We start from the raw sequence: 24,085 nt of genomic DNA, 5'->3' as shown, positions 1-24,085 counted from the left end.
ACTTAATAAAATCACGGTAAAGAACCGCTACCCTCTACCTCTTATCTCTGAACTCTTTGATCGCCTCCAAGGTGCCCACATCTTTACCAAACTGGACTTAAGAGGTGCTTATAATCTCATCCGCATCAGGGAGGGGGACGAATGGAAAACGGCATTTAACACTAGAGATGGACACTTTGAGTATCTGGTTATGCCCTTTGGCCTGTGCAACGCCCCTGCCGTCTTCCAAGACTTTGTTAATGAAATTTTTCGTGATCTCTTATATTCCTGTGTTGTTGTGTATCTGGACGATATTCTGATGTTTTCTGCCAACCTAGAAGAACACCGCCAGCATGTCCGCATGGTTCTTCAGAGACTTCGAGACAATCAACTTTATGCCAAAATGGAGAAATGTCTGTTTGAATGTCAATCTCTTCCTTTCCTAGGATACTTGGTCTCTGGCCAGGGACTACAAATGGACCCAGACAAACTCTCTGCCGTCTTAGATTGGCCACGCCCCTCCGGACTCCGTGCTATCCAACGTTTTTTGGGGTTCGCCAATTATTACAGACAATTTATTCAACATTTTTCCACCATTGTGGCTCCTATCGTGGCGTTAACCAAGAAGAATGCCAATCCTAAGTCATGGCCTCCTCAAGCGGAAGACGCCTTTAAACGGCTCAAGTCTGCCTTTTCTTCTGCTCCCGTGCTCTCCAGACCTGACCCATCTAAACCCTTCCTATTGGAGGTTGATGCCTCCTCAGTAGGAGCTGGAGCGGTTCTTCTACAAAAAAATTCTTCTGGGCATGCTGTTACTTGTGGTTTTTTTTCTAGGACCTTCTCTCCGGCGGAGAGGAACTACTCCATCGGGGATCGAGAGCTACTGGCCATTAAATTAGCACTTGAGGAATGGAGGCATCTGCTGGAGGGATCAAAATTTCCAGTTATTATTTACACCGATCACAAGAATCTCTCCTATCTCCAGTCTGCCCAACGGCTGAACCCTCGCCAGGCCAGGTGGTCTCTGTTCTTTGCCCGGTTTAATTTTGAAATTCACTTTCGCCCTGCCGATAAGAACATTAGGGCCGATGCTCTCTCTCGTTCCTCGGATGCCTCGGAAGTAGAGCTCTCTCCGCAACACATCATTCCTCCTGACTGCCTGATCTCCACTTCTCCAGCCTCCATCAGGCAAACTCCTCCAGGGAAGACCTTCGTTTCTCCACGCCAACGCCTCGGAATCCTCAAATGGGGTCACTCCTCCCATCTCGCAGGCCATGCGGGCATCAAGAAATCCTTGCAACTCATCTCTCGTTTCTACTGGTGGCCGACTCTGGAAACGGATGTTGTTAATTTTGTGCGGGCCTGCACTGTCTGTGCCCGGGATAAGACTCCTCGCCAGAAGCCTGCTGGTCTTCTTCAGCCTCTGCCTGTCCCCGAACAGCCTTGGTCTCTGATTGGTATGGACTTTATTACAGACTTACCCCCATCCCGTGGCAACACTGTTGTTTGGGTGGTCGTTGATCGATTTTCCAAGATGGCACATTTTATTCCTCTTCCTGGTCTTCCTTCAGCGCCTCAGTTGGCAAAACAATTTTTTGTACACATTTTTCGTCTTCACGGGTTGCCCACGCAGATCGTCTCGGATAGAGGCGTCCAATTCGTGTCAAAATTCTGGAGGGCTCTCTGTAAACAACTCAAGATTAAATTAAACTTTTCTTCTGCTTATCATCCTCAATCCAATGGGCAAGTAGAAAGAATTAACCAGGTCCTGGGTGATTATTTACGGCATTTTGTTTCCTCCCGCCAGGATGACTGGGCAGATCTTCTTCCATGGGCCGAATTCTCGTAAAACTTCAGAGTCTCTGAATCTTCTTCCAAATCCCCATTTTTCGTGGTGTACGGCCGTCACCCTCTTCCCCCCCTCCCTACTCCCTTGCCCTCTGGTTTGCCCGCTGTGGATGAAATAACTCGTGATCTTTCCACCATATGGAAAGAGACCCAAAATTCTCTCTTACAGGCTTCATCACGCATGAAGAAGTTTGCTGATAAGAAAAAAAGAGCTCCCCCCATTTTTTCTCCCGGAGACAAGGTATGGCTCTCCGCTAAATATGTCCGCTTCCGTGTTCCCAGCTACAAATTGGGACCACGCTATCTTGGTCCTTTCAAAATCTTGTGCCAAATTAATCCTGTCTCTTACAAACTTCTTCTTCCTCCTTCTCTTCGTATTCCTAATGCCTTTCATGTCTCTCTTCTTAAACCACTCATCATCAACCGTTTCTCTCCCAAACTTATTTCTCCTACTCCTGTCTCCGGTTCTTCAGACATCTTCTCCGTAAAGGAGATACTGGCCTCCAAAAAGGTCAGAGGAAAAACTTTTTTTTTAGTGGACTGGGAGGGCTGTGGTCCTGAAGAGAGATCCTGGGAACCTGAGGACAATATCCTAGATAAAAGTCTGGTCCTCAGGTTCTCAGGCTCTAAGAAGAGGGGGAGACCCAAGGGGGGGGGTACTGTTACGCCGAGCGCTCCGGGTCCCCGCTCCTCCCCGGAGCGCTCGCAAGGCAGCGCCCCGGTCAGATCCACTGACCGGGTGCGCTGCGATACCGCCTCCAGCCGGGATGCGATTCGCGATGCGGGTGGCGCCCGCTCGCGATGCGCACCCCGGCTTCCGTACCTGACTCGCTCTCCCTCGGTCCTGTCCCGGCGCGCGCGGCCCCGCTCCCTAGAGCGCGCGCGCGCCGGGTCTCTGCGATTTAAAGGGCCACTGCGCCACTGATTGGCGCAGTGGTTCCAATTAGTGTCTTCACCTGTGCACTCCCTATGTATTCCTCACTTCCCCTGCACTCCCTCGCCGGATCTTGTTGCCCTTGTGCCTAGTGAAAGCGTTCCCTTGTGTGTTCCTAGCCTGTGTTCCAGACCTCCTGCCGTTGCCCCTGACTACGATCCTTGCTGCCTGCCCCGACCTTCTGCTACGTTCGACCTTGGTTTTGTCTACTCCCTTGTACCGCGCCTATCTTCAGCAGTCAGAGAGGTTGAGCCGTTGCTAGTGGATACGACCTGGTTGCTACCGCCGCAGCAAGACCATCCCGCTTTGCGGCGGGCTCTGGTGAACACCAGTAGTAACTTAGAACCGGTCCACTAGCACGGTCCACGCCAATCCCTCTCTGGCACAGAGGATCCACCTCCTGCCAGCCGGCATCGTGACAACCACTGTCACTTTAAACATTAATAACTCTGGAATGCTTTTAGTTATCATTCTGATTCTGAGATTGTTTTTTCGTGACATAATGTACTTTAACATAATGGTAAAATTTTATGGTAACTTGCATCCTTTCTTGGTGAAAAATCCCAAAACTTGATGAAAAAAATGAAAATTTAGCATTTTTCTAACTTTGAAGCTCTCTGCTTGTAAGGAAAATGGATATTCAAAATATATTTTTTTTGGGTTCACATATACAATATGTCTACTTTATGTTTGCATCATAAATTTATGAGTTTTTACTTTTGGAAGACACCAGAGGGCTTCAAAGTTCAGCAGCAATTTTGAAATTTTTCACAAAATTTTCAAACTCACAATTTTTCAGGGACCAGTTCAGTTTTGAAGTGGATTTGAAGGGTCTTCATATTAGAAATACCCCATAAAAGACCCCATTATAAAAACTACACCCCCAAGTATTCAAAATGACATTCAGTAAGTGTATTAACCCTTTAGGTGTTTCACAGGAATAGCAGCAAAGTGAAGGAGAAAATTCAAAATCTTCATTTTTTACACTCGCATGTTCTTGTAGATTTTTGAATTTTTGCAAGGGGTAAAAAGGAGAAAATTTTTACTTGTATTTGAAACCCAATTTCTCTCGAGTAAGCACATATCTCATATGTCTATGTTAATTGTTCGGCGGGCGCAGTAGAGGGCTCAGAAGGGAAGGAGCGACAAATGGTTTTGGGGGGGCATGCCGCATTTAGGAAGCCCCTATGGTGCCAGGACAGCAAAAAAAAACACATGGCATACAATTTTGGAAACTAGACCCCTCAGGGAACGTAACAAGGGGTAAAGTGAACCTTAATACCCTACAGGTGATTCACGACTTTTACATATGTAAAAAAAATATATATATTTTTTACCTAAAATACTTGGTTTCCCGAAAATTTTACATTTTTAAAAAGGGTAATAGCAGAAAATACCCCCCCAAAATTTGAAGCCCAATTTCTCCCGATACAGAAAACACCTCGCATGGGGGTGAAAAGTGCTCTGCTGGCGCACTACAGGTCTCAGAACAGAAGGAGTAACATTTGGCTTTTTGAAAGCAAATTTTGCTCTGGGGGTATGCCGCATTTAGGAAGCCCCTATGGTGCCAGAACAGCAGAAAAAACCCACATGGCATACCATTTTGGAAACTAGACCCCTCGGGGAACGTAACAAGGGGTAACGTGAACCTTAATGCCCTACATTTGTTTCACGACTTTTGCATATGTAAAAAAATATATATTTTTTTTTACCTAAAATGCTTGGTTTCCCAAAATTTTTTAAATTTTAAAAAGGGTAATAGCAGAAAATACCCCCCAAAATTTGAAGCCCAATTTCTCACGATTCAGAAAACACCCCATATGGGGGTGAAAAGTGCTCTGCTGGCGCACTACAGGTCTTAGAAGAGAAGGAGTCACATTTGGCTTTTTGAAAGCGAATTTTGCTCTGGGGGCCTGCCGCATTTAGGAAACCCCTATGGTGCCAGGACAGCAAAAAAAAAAACACATGGCATACCATTTTGGAAACTAGACCCCTCGGGGAACGTAACAAGTAGTGTTGAGCGGCATAGGCCATATTCGAATTCGCGAATATTCGCGAATATATGGACGAATATTCGTCATATATTCGCGAATATTCGCATATTCGCTATATCCTCGTTTTATTTTCGCATATGCGAATATTCGCGTATGCGAAAATTTACAGATGTGAAAATTAGCATATACAAAATTAGCATAAGGTAAAATTCGCATATACGAATATTCGCATATGCTAATTTTCGCATATGCGAATGTTCGCACGCCAGTCTCACACAGTAGTATTAGAGCCTTCTTTACACCACACAAGCTGGAAGCAGAGAGGGGTGATCACTGTGATGTGTACTGTGAAGAAAAAAAAAAACAAAAAAAAACGAATATTCGTAATTACGAATATATAGCGCGAAATTCGCGAAATTCGCGAATTCGCGAATATGCGATATTCGCGAATAATATTCGAATTGCGAATATTCGCGAGCAACACTAGTAACAAGGGGTAATTTGAACCTTAATACCCTACAGGTGTTTCACGACTTTTGCATATGTAAAAAATTTTTTATTTTTTTTACCTAAAATGCTTGTTTTCCCAAAAATTTTACATTTTTAAAAAGGGTAATAGCAGAAAATACCCCCCAAAATTTGTTAGGCAATTTCTCCCGAGTACGGCGATACCCCATATGTGGCCCTAAACTGTTGCCTTGAAATACGACAGGGCTCCAAAGTGAGAGCGCCATGCGCATTTGAGGCCTAAATTAGGGACTTGCATAGGGGTGGACATAGGGGTATTCTACGCCAGTGATTCCCAAACAGGGTGCCTTCAGCTGTTGTAAAACTCCCAGCATGCCTAGACAGTCAACGGCTATCTGGCAATACTGGGAGTAGTTGTTTTGCAACAGCTGGAGGCTCCGTTTTGGAAACAGTGGCGTACCAGACGTTTTTCATTTTTATTGGGGAGGGGAGGGGGGTTGTATAGGGGTATGTGTATATGTAGTGTTTTTTACTTTTTATTTTATTTTGTGTTAGTGTAGTGTAGTGTTTTTAGGGTACAGTCACACGGGCGGGGGTTCACAGTAGTTTCTCGCTGGCAGTTTGAGCTGCGGCAGAAAATTTGACGCAGCTCAAACTTGCAGCCGGATACTTACTGTAATCCTCCGCCCATGTGAGTGTACCCTGTACGTTCACATGGGGGGGGGGGGCATCCAGCTGTTGCAAAACTACAACTTCCAGCATGTACGGTCTATCAGTGCATGCTGGGAGTTGTAGTTTTGCAACCGCTGGAGGCTCTGTTTTGGAAACAGTGGCGTACCAGACGTTTTTCATTTTTATTGGGGAGGGGGGCTGTGTAGGGGTATGTGTATACGTAGTGTTTTTTACTTTTTATTTTATTGTGTGTTAGTGTAGTGTAGTGTTTTTAGGGTACAGTCGCACGGGCGGGGGTTCACAGTAGTTTCTCGCTGGCAGTTTGAGCTGCGGCAGAAATTTTGCCGCACCTCAAACTTGCAGCCGGATACTTACTGTAATCCTCCGCCCATGTGAGTGTACCCTGTACATTCACATTGGGGGGGGGGGCATCCAGCTGTTGCAAAACTACAACTCCCAGCATGTATGGTCTATCAGAGCATGCTGGGAGTGGTAGTTTTGCAACAGCTGGAGGCACACTCTTTGTGAAACACCGAGTTTGGTAACAAACTCAGTGTTTTGCAACTAGTGTGCCTTCAGCTGTTGCAAAAGCTACAACCCCCAGCATGTACGGACAGCGGAAGGGCATGCTGGGTGTTGTAGTTATGCAACAGCGGGAGGCATACTACTTTGGCTGGGGATGCTGGGGATTGTAGTTATGCAACAGCTGGAGACACACTGGTTTGCTACTTAACTCAGTGTGCCTTCAGCTGTTGCAAAACTACAACTCCCAGCAGTCACCGACAGCCAACGGGCATGCTGGGAGTTTTAGTTATGCAACCACCAGATGCACCACTACAACTCCCAGCATGCACTTTAGCTGATTGTGCAAGCTGGGAGTTGTAGTTATACAACAGCTGAAGGTACACTCTTCCATAGAAAGAATGTGCCTCCAGCTGTTGCAAAACTACAAGTCCCAGCATGCCCAAAAGGGAATGCTGGGAGTTGTGGTGGTCTGCCTCCTGCTGTTGCATAACTACAGCTCCCAGCATGCCCTTTTTGCATGCTGGGAGCTGTTGATAAGCAACAGCAGGAGGCTGTCACTCACCTCCAACGATCCTCGCCGCACAGGTCAGTCCCTCGTCGTCGCCGCCGCTGCTCCTGGGGCCCCGATCCCAACAGGGATGCCGGGGATCGGGGTCCCCAGCACCCGGGGTGCACGTCCCGCACCCGCTCACGTCCTCCGGAAGAGGGGCGGAGCGGGTTGCGGGAGTGACACCCGCAGCAGGCGCCCTGATTGGTCGGTCGGTAATCCGGCCGACGAATCAGGGCGATCGTGAGGTGGCACCAGTGCCACCTCACCCCTGCTGGCTCTGGCTGTTCGAGGCCATCTCTGACGGCCCCGATCAGCCAGTAATTCCGGGTCACCGGGTCACTGGAGACCCGATTGACCCGGAATTCACCGCAGATCGCTGGGCGATATGCCCCGATGCCTGCTGAACGATTTCAGCAGGCATCGGGCACCGGCTCCGCTCCAGATGGTTGCGGGGGTTGCGGGGGGCCGGTAAAACACATGACGTTCTCATACGTCATGTGTCCTTAAGGACTCGGAAATGGAGACGTATGAGAACGTCATGTGTCCTTAAGGGGTTAAAGGAGTACTCCGGTGGAAAGGAAAACTTTTTTATTTTTTTATTTTTATTTTTTTTAAATAATGGTGCCAGAAAGTTAAACATATTTGTAGATTACTTCTATTAAAAAAATCTTTATCCTTCCAGTACTTATTAGCAGCTATATGTTACAGAGGAAATTATAGGATTTTTTAATTTCTTCCTTTTGTCTTGTCCACAGTGCTCTCTGCTGACACCTCTGTCTGTGTCAGGAGCTGTCCAGAGTAGCACAGGTTTGCTATGGGGATTTTCTCCTGCTCTGGACAGTTCCTAAAATGGGCATCAGGTGTCAGCAGAGAGCACTGTGGACAAGACAAAAAAGAAATTCAAAAAGCAAAGAATTTTCTCTGTAGCAGTTGCTAAAAAGTACTAGAAGGATAAAGATTTTTTTAATAGAAGTCATTTACAAATCTGTTTAACTTTTTGGCAACAGTTGATTTAAAAAAAATTTTTTATCCATCGAGTACCCCTTTAATGTTTTCATCTGTTGTCCTATGAACATAAATTTAATTTTCAATTTTAAAAGGCCAACAATTGCAACTGAAAGGTGTGAACACAGCCATAGGAGACAAAATCGCTTGGGTGAGGCATAATAACCTTTAGGCTGCAAAGGCGAGAAATTAATCATTTAAGCAGCTGACATTTGCATATCATACTTCATTTAATAAAATGTCATTACCTATAAGCATAAATGGGAAGTCATCAGTTCTTAGGAACAAATTCCGTAAGGGTGGACTTTGTCTTATTGAACAGTGCTGAAAAGGAAAGTTAAAAAGTTAAAGGGGTATTTCAGTGTTTTCTTAAAAAAAAATAAACTTATGCTGCTAGAATGGGGGGGGGGGGTGAATAGAAAAAAGTGCATACAGTGGTCCCTCAAGTTACAATATTAATTGCTTCCAGGATGACCATTGTATGTTGAAACCATTGTATGTTGAGACCATAACTCTATGGGAACCTGGTAATTGGTTCTAAAGGCAACAAAATGTCATCCAAAAATAGGAAAAAGTGAGGATTAAAGAAAAATAAGTAGATAACTAATACAGATAAAGCAAATCCTTACAAATAAAAGTAAGAAAGATCTGCTGGGAGCTGTAAATCACTGTGTGTCAGTGTTTCCCAAGCAGGGAGCCTCCAGCTGTTGCAAAACTACAACTCCCGACATGCTGGGAGTTGTAGTTTTGCAACAGCTGGGGGCACCCTGCTTGAGCAACACTGGTCTATGTAGAGGACATGAGCTTCTTCGGGGTCCTGTACAGTACATGCAGTGTCCTAAAAAAGTTACAACCCTTACCTGATGTCCAAAGGAGCAGCTAACCCTGGAACAGGTAAAGAGTAGTACAGAACAATATCTCCCTGTACCATACACCAGTCAGTGCATACACTTCAGTAATACAGGGGTTTTACCAATGAATGCCCATTTTGATTGGTCAGTTCTTCCAGTTATTGACCCGTTTCACAGATCTGCACTGTCTGTACATTGTATGTTGAGTCTGGTTTCAACTTACGATGGTCCAGAAAAGACAATTGTATGTTGAAACTATTGTATGTTGAGGCCATTGTAAGTTGAGGGATCACTGTATTTACATAGCCATGGCCTCTTGGATCTTCTTATTGGTGGAGATCCCAGCAATTGTTCTTTTATCAAGCAAACATTGAGGGATTCTGAAATTAAACTCTGTCAATGCATATGTGGTGCCAACAAAGAGGACGGGTGTAATAGTGCATGGCAAGCTGGAGGCAGTAGTGCATGGCCAAAGACTTTTGCAGTGTATATTCTGCACAATAGAGAGAGCCCTTGACCCCAGGGTGTAAGTATGGTGTAAGTGTCTGGGTGTTGGCAGACTGGTGATGGTGCATAAAAAATACTTAAAGGGGTTGTGCGCTGCCCTGCCTTTCGGAGCTCCGCTCGCAGCGTCCGGAAGTTCATTACTCCGAACGTTGTGTGCGGGCTTCCGTGTTCGCGGCCGCCCCCTCGTGACGTCAAGCCCGGCCCCTCGTGACGTCACAACCGCCCCCTCAACGAAAGTCTATGGGAAGGGGGCGCGACCGCTGTCACGCCCCCTTCCCATAGACTTTGGTTGAGGGGGCGGGCGTGACGTCACGAGGGGCCGGGCGTGACGTCACGAGGGGGCGGGCGTGATGTCACGAGGGGGCGGCCGCGAACAAGGAAGCCCGCACACAGCGTTCGGAGTAATGAACTTCCGGACGCTGCGAGCGGAGCTCCGAAAGGCAGGGCAGCGCACCAGCCCTTTAAAGGGCTACTCCATTGGAAAACAAATGTTTTCAAATCAATTGGTGCAAGAAAGTTATTCATAACTTTATTTAATAATCTTAATCCTTCCAGTACTTATCAGCTGCTGTATGCTCCACAGAATGTTGTGAACTTCATTCCAGTCTGACCACGGTGCTCTCTGCTGCCACCTCTGTCCATGTCAGGGACTTTCCAGAGCAGGGGAGGTTTGCTATGGGGATTTGCTTCTACTCTGGACAGTTCCTGACATGGACAGAGGTGTCAGCAGAGAATACAGTGGTCTGACTGGAAAGAACTACCCAACTTCCTCTGAAGCATACAACAGCTTATAGCACCAGTAGATTTGAAAACATTTGTTGTCCACTGGAGTACCCCTTTAAACCAGGCACAAGTGTAAACCTGCAAACAGGGGCACACTTTATTTGAAGAATCCTTTGTGCACACAGTTTGAGTCCTATTCCCTATTGTAAGGTGTAAGGTGAAAAAAAGTGGTGACACATGACACTAACTGTAGTCGGAAGTTTTACTGACAAAATATCGCGAATTCAAATATGGGCAATGCGAATTCGAATATATAGCAAATATATTCGCAATATTCGAAATGCGAATATTCGCGCCAAACACTAGTCCCTTATAGTTAGAATAGTATAATCTATTCTGCTCACTAAAATGGATGCCTAAGGCCGGGTTCACACTACAGAATTTCCAACTGGAATTCTGCTTCAGAATGTTAATGGGATTCCGCTGCACAGTACGCACTACGCAATTTCAGCGGCAGACGGTCCACCAAAAATTCTGAAGTGTGAACCCAGCTTAACAGATCCATTGTAAGTGAATAAATACAAAAGGGTCCTGTGGGAAAAGAAGATGAACCAAGCCTTGAACACATTTTGTTCTCTAGTACAGATTTAACACAACCTCTCTCTCTCTACAACATATTTTTATTATTTGCTTATTTTGGCTCCATGTCTTTCCTGAAACTTCTACATTACAAGGAAATATAGAGAATGAGGAGGGAATTCAGTTCACCAAGCTGGGTCCTGTCCTATTTCCTTGGGGAAATGGGTGGGGAAGATTTGGCATAGATTGTCTTGTTAGTAAACAGTTTGAGAACAGTGTATTAACCTCTTCTGTGCATTCAGGAGGAATATGTCTACTTCTATCCATACAACACTAACAGCATATGAGAATCACAGATGACACTTTTTTGCATATCTCTATATGTATGTTATATATCATGGATACTATCTATACCACAGGGGCGTACTATCTATACCACAGGGGCGTACTATCTATACCACAGGGGCGTACTATCTATACCACAGGGGTGTACTAACTATACCACAGGGGTGTACTATCTATACCACAGGGGCGTACTATCTATACCACAGGGGCGTACTAACTATACCACGGAGGTGTACTAACTATACCACAGGGGTGTACTATCTATACCACAGGGGCGTACTATCTATACCACAGGGGCGTACTATCTATACCACAGGGGCGTACTAACTATACCACAGAGGTGTACTATCTATACCACAGGGGTGTACTAACTATACCACAGAGGTGTACTATCTATACCACAGGGGTGTACTAACTATACCACAGAGGTGTACTATCTATACCACAGGGGCGTACTATCTATACCACAGGGGTGTACTATCTATACCACAGGGGCGTACTATCTATACCACAGGGGTGTACTATCTATACCACAGGGGTGTAATAGCTATACCACAGGGGTGTACTATCTATACCACAGGGGCGTACTATCTATACCACAGGGGTGTACTATCTATACCACAGGGGTGTACTAGCTATACCACAGGGGTGTACTATCTATACCCCAGGGGTGTACTATCTATACCACAGGGGCGTACTATCTATACCACAGGGGCGTGCTATCTATACCACAGGGGTGTACTATCTATACCACAGGGGCGTACTATCTATACCCCAGGGGTGTACTATCTATACCACAGGGGCGTGCTATCTATACCACAAGGGCGTACTATCTGGGTGTGCTATCTATACCATAGGGGCGTACTATCTATACCACAGGGGTGTACTATCTATATCACAGGGGCGTGTTATCTATACCACAGGGGTGTGCTATCTATACCATAGGGGTGTACTATCTATACCACAGGGGCGTACTATCTATACCACAGGGGCGTACTATCTATACCACAGGGGCGTACTATCTATACCACAGGGGCGTACTATCTATACCACAGGGGCGTACTATCTATACCACAGGGGCGTACTATCTATACCACAGGGGCGTATTATCTATACCACAGGGGCGTGCTATCTATACCACAGGGGCGTGCTATCTATACCACAGGGGCGTACTATCTATACCACAGGGGCGTACTATCTATACCACAGGGGCCTACTATCTATACCACAGGGGCCTACTATCTATACTACAGGGGTGTACTATCTATACCACAGGGGTGTACTATCTATACCCCAGGGACGTACTATCTATACCACAGGGGCGTACTATCTATATCCCAGGGGCGTACTATCTATACCCCAGGGGCGTACTATCTATACCCCAGGGGCGTACTATCTATACCACAGGGGTGTACTATCTATACCCCAGGGGTGTACTATCTATACCCCAGGGTCGTACTATCTATACCACAGGGGCGTACTATCTATACCAAAGGGGCGTACTATCTATACCCCAGGGGCGTACTATCTATACCCCAGGGGCGTACTATCTATACCCCAGGGGCGTACTATCTATACCACAGGGGTGTACTATCTATACCACAGGGGCGTACTATCTATACCACAGGGGCCTACTATCTATACCACAGGGGCCTACTATCTATACCACAGGGGCCTACTATCTATACCACAGGGGTGTACTATCTATACCACAGGGGTGTACTATCTATACCCCAGGGGCGTACTATCTATACCACAGGGGCGTACTATCTATATCCCAGGGGCGTACTATCTATACCCCAGGGGCGTACTATCTATACCCCAGGGGCGTACTATCTATACCACAGGGGTGTACTATCTATACCCCAGGGGCGTACTATCTATACCCCAGGGTTGTACTATCTATACCACAGGGGCGTACTATCTATACCAAAGGGGCGTACTATCTATACCCCAGGGGCGTACTATCTATACCCCAGGGGCGTACTATCTATACCCCAGGGGCGTACTATCTATACCACAGGGGTGTACTATCTATACCACAGGGGCGTACTATCTATACCACAGGGGCCTACTATCTATACCACAGGGGCCTACTATCTATACCACAGGGGTGTACTATCTATACCACAGGGGTGTACTATCTATACCACAGGGGTGTGCTATCTATACCATAGGGGCGTACTATCTATACCACATGGGTGTACTATCTATACCACAGGGGTGTACTATCTATACCACGGGGGTGTACTATCTATACCACGGGGGTGTACTATCTATACCACAGGGGTGTACTATCTATACCACAGGGGTGTACTATCTATACTACATGGGTGTACTATCTATACCACAGGGGTGTACTATCTATACCACAGGGGTGTACTATCTATACCACAGGGGTGTACTATCTATACCACAGGGGCGTACTCTCTATACCACAGGGGCGTACTATCTATACCACAGGGGTGTACTATCTATACCACAGGGGTGTACTATCTGTACCACAGGGGTGTACTATCTGTACCACAGGGGTGTACTATCTGTACCACAGGGGTGTACTATCTATACCACAGGGGTGTACTATCTATACCACATGGGTGTACTATCTATACCACAGGGGTGTACTATCTATACCACAGGGGTGTACTATCTATACTACATGGGTGTACTATCTATACCACAGGGGTGTACTATCTATACCACAGGGGTGTACTATCTATACCACAGGGGTGTACTATCTATACCACAGGGGTGTACTATCTATACCACAGGGGTGTACTATCTGTACCACAGGGGTGTACTATCTGTACCACAGGGGTGTACTATCTATACCACATGGGTGTACTATCTATACCACAGGGGTGTAATAGCTATACCACAGGGGTGTACTATCTATACCAATGGATTAAAACTATGAATGATAGTCATACAAGGGGAAAATTATCAATGCTAATACCAGGAAACTGGCATAACAAATTTGCACGTTCTGGCGCAATGGTCATTAAACTCAATGTGGCATAGTTGGAATGGAAACAAAGTGATCTGTTCTGCCATTACTTTGAGAGTATTCATACATGGAACCCATAAACCAATGTAAATTTAGAAAGTACAAGAAGTCACACAAAAACTAGGCCTCAAACAGGCTAAAATAAAATAAATATTTTACAAGGACTCTAGATAACACGTCCCCTCTACAAAACATGTCTCGTTTATTGTTTTGATGGTATTTTAAGTGTTGGTTGTTTTTTTTTTTTTTTTTTTTTGTTTGCTAAAAATGCAAAAGTCAATTGTTTGCTGGTAGTCAATTGGATATGAAGAATATTACCTTCTCTACACACAAACGATTTAGATTTAGCAACTTACTTATAGCAGTTTACGGAAGGAATGTGTGAAAAAAAACATTGGGGCTTCAGAGTCATGACAAGCAAAATTCACACTATTGCTTTAGTATTAATTACACCCCCAAAATCTGTTTCTGTTTGTTCTTTTCGGGGTTTTTTTGTATGTCTTTTAGAACCTTGTCCCATACAAGTAACTTTTAACCAGAAAATGCTATTTCTTTTTACATGCGTAAATTGTAGTTCTCATTGCAGCTCCTAAGAACTGTTCCTAGCTAACTTTCCATATGTTCTAGATTAAAACAGAAGATTTTACTGAGACATTGCAGTCTGGAATACCCCATAGACCATGCCATCTCTCTCAAGGGTCCATAATGGGTGGAGGGCAAATGCCTGGGGTAAGTCAGTATTCATCCTCCATTCAGTCTTTTCTGCTTTTTGATACTCTCTTTTCATTCTCTCAATTTTAATTTAATAGTTATATAATTACACCATTCAATTCTTGTGACGAGCCTCTATGCTTCTCTTTATACATCCCATTGCTTGAACAGCCTTGGCAGCCACTGCCTGGCTCTGGTCACTAAAGTTGAACTTACTGTCCATCAGTACCCCCAAGTCCTTTTTGGTAGTAGTTTTACCTAATAGTTTATTATTTGGCACATCATTGTATATTGAATTTTTTCCCCTGCCTTTCTCCTCCTCATTTCCTCTTTGTGTATGTTCTCTTTTGCTTCTTTTACAGCATTATAACCATAGTTGTGGTCATCTAAATGTTACATCAAATATCTGGTTAAAGAGAGTCAACATGTCTGCTATCTGTTGGTCAAGCATAAGTGGATGCAGACTTAAAGGGGTACTCCGCCCCTAGACATCTTATCCCCTATCCAAAGGATAGGGGATAAGAGGTCAGATCGCCGCGGTCCTGCTGCTGGGGACCCCTGGGATCCCCGCTGCGGCACCGCGCTATCATTACAGCACAGAGCGAGTTCGTTCTGTGTGTAATGACGGGCGATACGGGGGACGGAGCAGCATGACGTCATGGCTCCGCTCCTCATGACATCACGGCCCGTCCCCTTAATTCAAGTCTATGGGAGGGGGTGTGACGACCGCCACGCCCCCTCCCATAGACTTGTATTGAAAAGGGCGGGCCGTGACGTCACGAGGGGCGGAGCCGTGATGTAACGATGCTCCGGCCCCTGTACTGCCCATCATTACCTGCAGAGCGAACTCGCTCTGCGCAGTAATGATAGCGCGGTGCCGCAGCGGGGATCCCAGGGGTCCCCAGCAGCAGGACCGCAGCGATCTGACATCTTATCCCCTATCCTTTGAATAGGGGATAAGATGTCTAGGGGTGCAATACCCCTTTAAAGAGACTTGAACCATGAAACTTTGTGTTGCATGCTGAGCTAAAAAAAAGATTTTTTTCCCCCATGATCATGTTTTATATATGATGTGACCAGTGATGGAGAACAGGCATCTTCTCCAAAGGACAAGTCATCAGGCCATGGTCAACCCCTGTTACAATGAGTCATCTGTCAACAGGAAAATACTATTCCTATGTTTCTTAAAGGGGTACTCCGGCGCTTAGACATCTTATCCCCTATCCAAAGGATAGGGGATAAGATGCCTGATCGCTGGGGTCCCGCCACTGGGGACCCCCGTGATCTTGAACGCCACACCCCATTAAAATCAGTCCCTGGAGCGTGTTCGCTCCGGGTCTGATTACTGTCGATCACGAGGACGGAGCATTGTGACGCCACGGCTCCGCCCCCGTGTGATGTCACGGCTCCACCCCTCAATGCAAACCTATGGGAGGGGGCGTGACACGCCCCCTCCCATAGGTTTGCATTGAGGGGTGGAGCCGTGACATCACACGGGGGCGGAGCCGTGGGGATAAGATGTCTAAGCGCCGGAGTACCCCTTTAAGATTCAAAGTAGCAGGTTGATGATTTGGTAAATTAGGTCTCAATCACACATCTTCAGTAGGACCTATCAATATCTAGGCACACTCATTGCATCCACAGTGATTGCTGAATGTGAAAAATCTATATTTCTTCTTTGCAGGATATGACATCTTTACATTCCCTCCAGCAACTTGTATTGGTCCCCAGTCACTTACAGCCATCTTCCCAGTTTCTGCTTACACAGTCACAGCCTGTCCAGCAAGGTAATATTTCTGGCTTATCATGCATTTGCTGTTTTTTGATATATACAGACAATTTTTCTATTTTAAGTTTCTATTTGATGTTGGGGAGAGGAGGAGTGTAGAATTATTCAATAGGATTAATGATGAATTCAAAACACGTCTGCTCCATGAGCACTACAGTATAACACACATTTCTGCAGATATTACCTTGGTATGCACTTATAACCCACTGCCTTCAAGTTTAGAGGACCCTTAAATATTCACCTGAGGTATATGCATCATATTGTAACTAACTTGAGCTTACAGTATATAATACTTGAGACAAAAGGTAATTAAAACTAATTATGTCTGTCATATGGTACATAGGGTTTAGGAATTGTCATACAAATATTTTTTTTTAAAGCTTACCGTAACAATCTGTAATAGACATCTATTAATATATGCAAGTTTGGCTCATATCGTTGCTCAAGCAATGTACACAGACTCATTAAATATTTATTTAAACTATACAAATATTTTTACTAACAGACAAAAAATAAATATATTAAGAATATGCGATGCGGTTTAGAAAAAATAAAGTTCTCATATCATCTTGAAGGGAATGTCCACTTTAAAACGTGTGGGCTGAGTATTTTTATAGTAGTTTATAGCAGTTTAAAGGGGTACTCTGGCCCTAAAACATCTTATCTCCTATCCAAAGGATAGGGGATAAGATGTCTGACCGCGGGGGTCCCGCCCCTGGGGACCCCCGCAATCTTGCATTCGGCACCCACCTCTTTGAGCTACAGGCCACGTCACGCTCCCATAGACTTGCATAGCGCGGGCAGGTCGTGACGTCACACAGGGGCGGAGTCGTGACGTCACAATACCTGCCCCGTGGTCGGCAGTCGGCAGTTTGTGAGCTGGCAGCACAGCGTGCAGCTCAAAGAGGTGGGTGCTGAATGCAAGATTGCGGGGGTCCCCAGCGGCAGGGGATAAGATGTCTTAGGACAGGAGTACCCCTTTAAGCTGTGTTTGATTCATGTAAAATCTTCAAATCCGCTCCATAAACATAGGAGCAGATTTACTATAACAAATGTGCCAAATTTCGGGCACAATTTGCTCCACAAAAAGTGGCACGTTGTTTATTATGAGGGTTTTTCCAGACATATTTGTGCGTCACTCGACAAGGGCTGTGGTTCTTTACAAAAGGAGTATGCCATAATGGGAAATAGGGCATAGCCTTCGTGCAACATCATGCACCAAAAATTGTGCCACACATTTGTGACATATAGTAAGGCAACAGGTGTTCAAAACTGATTTTAGATGGGCAGACAACTGAGGAATTCAATGATCGATCAACTACGTACAAGTTGACCAACAATTGTTACAGCCTTTAGGCTATGTTTCTACTTGTTTTGGCGATATGTCTATTAGTACAGGTACTATTACTCCCATCATAGAACAGTCTGTTCCATGCTGGGAGTAGTAGTACTACCTAAAAAATAAAAAAAAATTGAGAAAAAAGTGAAACACACACTTTATTAACAATTAATAAAAATCTTGTTATAAAATAAAAATGTCATTAAATAAAATTTTTTACATCACTACTGCATCCTTTTTTTTTTTTTTTGGTACCCAACAAATCTTGGGTACCAAAAAATACTGCCAAGGTCCAATTTCCACACAAATGAAAAAACGCCAGAAAAAACGCCAGACGCAGGAAATTGCACTGCCGTTTTTTCTGGCATTTTTTTCTTGCGTTTTACTCAAACCAAAAAAAGCAGGACAAAAAAAAGTAGAAACTTAGCCTTACACTGCCCAATGGTCGAGAATGAACAGCCATATGAATCACATGGCTGTATTGTTCACTTCCATTATTATTTGACAATTACATACTGTATATATTTATTTATTGACTTTTTTTATGTATGTAGTATAGGCCAGCCAGGACAGTGGGCACAGTCAATGTTATACAGACAGTGACATAATACTGCAAGGCATATGAACATTGACTGTGCTGATTCCACTGCCTTGGCTACACTAAAATATATATATATATATATATATGTATATATATATATATATATATATATATATATATATATATAGAGGGAGAGGGGGAGAGGGGGAGAGAGAGAGGGGGAGAGGGGGGAGGGGGAGAGGGGAAGAGAGAGAGGGGGAGAGGGGGGAGGGGGAGAGAGAGAGGGGGAGAGGGGGGGAGGGGGAGAGAGAGAGAGAGAGGGGGAGAGGGGGGGAGGGGGAGAGAGAGAGAGAGGGGGAGAGGGGGGGAGGGGGAGAGAGAGAGAGAGAGAAAGAGAGAGAGGGGGAGGGGGAGAGAGAGAGAGAGAGGGGGGAGGGGGAGAGGGGGGAGGGGGAGAGAGGGGAGAGAGGGGGGAGAGGGAGAGAGAAAGAAAAGAGAGAGAGAAAAGAGAGAGAATAGAAAAGTAACAGCACTCTAGCGAGAGTAATGTCCAAATGAAGGGTGCAGGCAACTGAAAAGAATCAAGTCCATCAATTCTTCTCCATCAATAAAAATAAAGGCCAGTGCAGCTTTCCATAAAGTGAAAAAATTGTGAATTTATTCCATAAAAAAATTTGACAAAAGCAGCACTTTATTGATGTTAATTGGTTTTATTGGATGTACTATGTGATTGGGTATATAAACCCCCTACTTGATGATTGTCACTATGCTTGAAAAAGGCTCTAGTGTTGAGCTGAAACGTTGCTATTGGTAACATGTGGGGAATAAACTCCCTTTTTTGCTTGAGCTACCATGGAGTGCTGCACTATTACTTGTTGGCTAATATATAGGCCAAACAGGGCAGAGGGCTCAGCACAGTCATTGGTGGTATACAGTGACTGACAATATATCTTTGTGCAGCCAGGTCCGGCCACTGGGATTGAATGATGGACCTGACCTGCTTTTTACACTGGTGATGGCCGCTGGTCGGAGACTCGAGGAGAGTGCAGAGCCGCAGAGGCTGTGAGATGACATTCCTCTGCCGTCTCTCCAGGGGCGGATCCAGAGTATAGTCTTGGGAGGGGCATTATCATAGTATTTTGTGTTGGTGGCCAGAAAATAAGGTGTTGCTTATGGAACTTATGGAATAAATGATTCGCTAATCTCAGATGGTAATAATAGTTGGTCATTTTCAGAGTAAGAGCACATGTAGCAGTTGAAACATGCCAGTGGGGGGGGGGGGGGGCGGTTGCTGTCAGGACCTGGACACTGCTGTGTGGAGGTGCAGAAGTCAGACCCCACCAGAATAAAATAGGCTGCATAATTAAAAATCATCTTGGTTCAAGTGGCTCTCCAGCTGTTGCACAGCTACATTCCCTCCCATCATGCATGGAGAACTTTAAGCATGATGGGAGTTGTAGTTTTATAACAGCTGGAGAGCCATAAATGGGTTACAGTTTTTATCCATCATCACGTCAGAACTCACAAGTGATGGGGCAGTCAGGAGACTACACAATGACATCTTGTCCAAACGCCATGTCTTCTTACAGCTCCATCATCCTCTCCAGAGTCTGAAGTCTGGACATCATTGGTTCCTTAAAGGGGTACTCCGGTGGAAAAAAAAATTTTTTTTTAAATCAACTGGTGCCAGAAAGTTAAACAGATTTGTAAATTACTTCTATTAAAAAAATCTTTACCCTTGAAGTACTTTTTAGCAGCTGTATGCTACAGAGGAAATTCTTTTCTTTTTGAATTTCTTTAGAAATTCTTTTCTTTTTTGTGTTGTCCACAGTACTCTCTGCTGATACCTCTGTCCATGTCAGGAGCTGTCCAGAGCAGGAGCAAATCCCAAACCTATGCTGCTCTGGACAGTTCCTGATATGGGCATCAGGTGTCAGCAGAGAGCACTGTGGACAAGACAAAAAAGAAATTCAAAAAGAAAATAATTTCCTCTGTAGCATACAGCTGCTTAAAAGTACTGGAAGGGTAAAGATTTTTTTAATAGAAGTAATTTACAAATCTGTTTAACTTTCCGGCACCAGTTGATTTAAAAAAAAAAAAAAAAAAAAAAAAAAAAAAAATATATATATATATATATATATATATATATATATATATATATATGTTTTCCACCGGAGTACCCCTTTAATTTGTCAGCAGATCCTCATCTTCTGTATGAAGACATATGAATAATCATTATAATCCTGCCAGATACTGTGCCCCCTAAATTTAACCCTGCCACGCTGTGTTACCAAATATAATCCTGCCAGACATCATGCCCCTGAAAAATAATACTGCCACACACTGTTTTATCTGTTTGGCAGAATCCCACCCCTGAACTGTCTTCCTGATGATCCCTAAGTCCCCCTAGACCCATCTTTCCCCTCCTCCTTCAGACTCCTAGGGGCTCGTCCACACAGAGAACATTTAGCATTCAGCTGAAAACCAGGCATTTGCTCATTAACCTTTGACCACTAAGCCTTTTTCATGAGGCAATAACTGTCCAATAGAAACGGCATTTAGACATCTAGGTCGTCTAAAGATGCACTAAAGTTACAGACAACATGAGACACTATGATAAGTTGTGTGCAGTCTGTCTAGTTTCTGCTATGGATTAGTAGAAATAATTCTGCCCCATTGAGTTGACATAAATATGGATACCTGCAGTCACCACTAGAGGAACTAAGAAATCTACAATATACTGTTTAATATTTAATATAAGTTTAGGTTCAGTGTTTACATTGAACTTGTATACATTATAATTTTAACATATCCAAAATGAATGCGGAGCTCAGGACTGTTCTGGAATGCGCTGTCTGATAGACAGCAATGCATTCGGTGTGGAGTCTGCAATAGTACGTATATATGTGATCTAAAGGCAAACAGTACAGAATGAACTAGGAACTATTTAAAATGCCACTGTTTCCTAATGGACTCTCCATGTCAAATATAAATCGGGATATTTGAGAAAAAAAATTTCAAATCAACTGGTGCCAGAAATGTATTTAGATTTGTAAATGACTTCTGTTTAAAAACCTGAAGCCTTCCCGTACTTATCAGCTGCTGTATGTACTGGATGAAGTAATTCTAGAGCAGTGGTCTCCAAAGTGTTGACCTCCAGATGTTGCACACCTACAACACCCAGCATGCCTGGAAGTCGTAGTTTTGAAGCAGCTGAAAGCCCACACTTTGAAGACTTAGGTTCTAGAGCTTTCCAATCTGACACAATGGGCCCTGCTTCCACCTCTGTCTGTGCCAGGAACTGTTGAGGGTAGGAACAAACCTCCAGAGCAAAGCTCTCCTGCTCTAGACAGTTCCTGACATGGACAGAGGTGGCAGCAGTGAACATTGTGTAGGAAAGACTACATAACATCTTCCTGTACATACAGCAAATGGTAAGTACTGGAAGGCTGGAACTTTTTAAATAAAAGGTAATTTACAGATCTGTATTTCTGACCCCAGCTAATTTGAAAATAATTTTTATTCTCCAGAATAACCCTTCAAAGGAACTATATTTAATATATAATGCTATTGCCATATTCAGTTTAAATAAATTATTCCCACAATATAATGACTGAATAACACTAACTAATATTAGCACCATATTGACTTAACCATACTACGTCATACAGTAACCATCTCATATACCATCTGGACACATGCTCTGCAGAGTATCACCACATTGACTATATTGGTATATACATCAATAAGTTATCATAGTCATAGGCAGAATACATAACAATTACAACCAGTGACTCCCAGGTGATGTCTTCTCTGATTGTAAAAATTCTTTACCCTTTTTGCTACCCAGGCACCTCAAGTTTTAAGTGCACTAAATCCCATAAAATGCTGACAACTGCCTAACATTGCTAGTGTATCACTAACCCCATTTTGGTGACTGGACCATCCCGAATCCTCTATAGAATGAATTGGAGAAGTACCTGTTTCTTTCTTGGATGGAGAATGTCCTACAAGCTATTCTTTTTACTTCAAACAGAAACCAAAATTGTGAACAGAACCTAAGTGCAAGTAAAAGTATTTATTAAAATATTTAAAGTAAGATGATTTTTGCCTCTCAGGAGAACTCCTGCCTTGTCATCTTTTTTTTACTTTGTATTGTGGAGCCAATTGGTGGCAGCACTAATGGATTCATGCCTGGAATTTACTTTAGTCTGGCTTTGGGGTGTTGTCCCTCTTCCTGAAGAATATTTAAGGAGATCATTTTTGAGGTTTCCGGAACAGTGTTACTGCTGCCCTTGTGCTCTTTGTCTGTCTGATTCTTTTGCCTGTTTCATTTTACTTTTATGTATCCATTTTCTATGGCGGATTTTAGAGTTTTCTGCTTTAGACAGTTTTGCCTTGTTTTACATGTTGTCTTCCACTAATTGCCTTTGTCTGCTCATTGTCTTTTGTACTATATCCCGCTCTCATTACAGCACAGAGCGAGTTCGCTCTGCAAGTAATGACGGGCAGTACAAGAGCCGGAGCATTGTTACGTCACGGCTCCGCCCCTCATGATGTCACGGCCCGCCCCTTTCAATACAAGTCTATGGGAGGGGGCGTGGCGGTCGTCACGCCCCCTCCTATAGACTTGCAATAAGGGGACGGGCCGTGATGTCACGAGGGGCGGAGCCATTACGTCACGCTGCTCCGTCTCCCATATTGCCCGTCATTACGCACAGAGCGAACTCGCTCTGTGCTGTAATGAGAGCACGGTGCCGCAGCGGGGATCCCGGGGATCCCAAGCAGCGGGACCACGCCGATCTGACATCTTATCCCCTATCCTTTGGATAGGGGATAAGATGTCTAGGGGCGGAGTACCCCTTTAATCATAAGGGCTAAAAAGAAAAGAAAAGAAAGAGCGTTCCATTGCTTAATACCGCTGGTCTCGGGTTCAAACAGCAAGTAATGGATCAACCCTTACCAAAGGCGGTTTGGTTGTGTGAACTCACACACAACAATGGTCAGCGTTAGTGAGTAGAATGAAGAGGCCAGTCTTCAGCCTTCCCAGCCAGGTGAACAATACCAAGAACGTACTTCCAAAGTTAGTGGGATTCAGCAGCGCTGACCAGGAGTAGATACGTGGAGTAAGTAAGAGAAGGATTTATTTTAAAATAATGCAACGCGTTTCACCAAGCTTGCACGGTGAAACGCGTTGCATCATTTTAAATAAATCCTTCTCTTACCTACTCCACGTGTCCACTCCTGGTCAGCGCCGCTTAATCCCACTAACTTTGGAAGTTCGACCTTGGTATTATTCATAAGGGGACTGGTGAATATCCCATTTACATTCTGCAGAAGACAACTGATAGTATTACGGTGCAATGCCATAATTGAAAACCCATTGTGGCCTTATATTTTCCATACATTGATGAATAGGGATACAATAAATAATGCATAATAATAAATAAATGTAGCGAATTTGCAATCAATAGTAGTTCTGATAAATTCCAATATAGGAACAACTTACCTGTTTTTATCTTATCTGCATAACATAACTATGGGCTATGATCCTGCTCCTTCTGCTTTTGTTACCCTTAGAGCCATGTTCAATGCTATTAGCGACATGGAAATCCGGGAGAAATTGTTCTTCACTGTCAAGCTATGGTTCAGGGAAGATTAAAGGGGTATTCCAGGCCAAAACTTTTTTTATATATCAACTGTAAATTACTTCTATTA

At 44.3% G+C, this 24,085-nt stretch overlaps 1 protein-coding gene across 2 annotated transcripts in view; it reads left to right on the top strand.

The window, feature by feature from the left end:
• POU2F3 (POU class 2 homeobox 3) overlaps positions 1–24,085 on the top strand; it is a 169,745-nt gene that overhangs the window by 102,526 nt on the left and 43,134 nt on the right. For both annotated transcript variants that reach the window (XM_056541907.1, XM_056541905.1), the window contains 2 exons: positions 14,615–14,716; positions 16,383–16,485. In XM_056541907.1, the coding sequence (XP_056397882.1) occupies positions 14,615–14,716; positions 16,383–16,485 (205 nt within the window). The remainder of the gene's footprint in view (positions 1–14,614; positions 14,717–16,382; positions 16,486–24,085) is intronic.

This window comes from Hyla sarda, chromosome 10 (genome assembly GCF_029499605.1).
Source record: "Hyla sarda isolate aHylSar1 chromosome 10, aHylSar1.hap1, whole genome shotgun sequence".
Classification (NCBI taxonomy): Eukaryota; Metazoa; Chordata; class Amphibia; order Anura; family Hylidae; genus Hyla; species Hyla sarda.
This window is presented reverse-complemented; position numbering and strand designations above follow the sequence as displayed.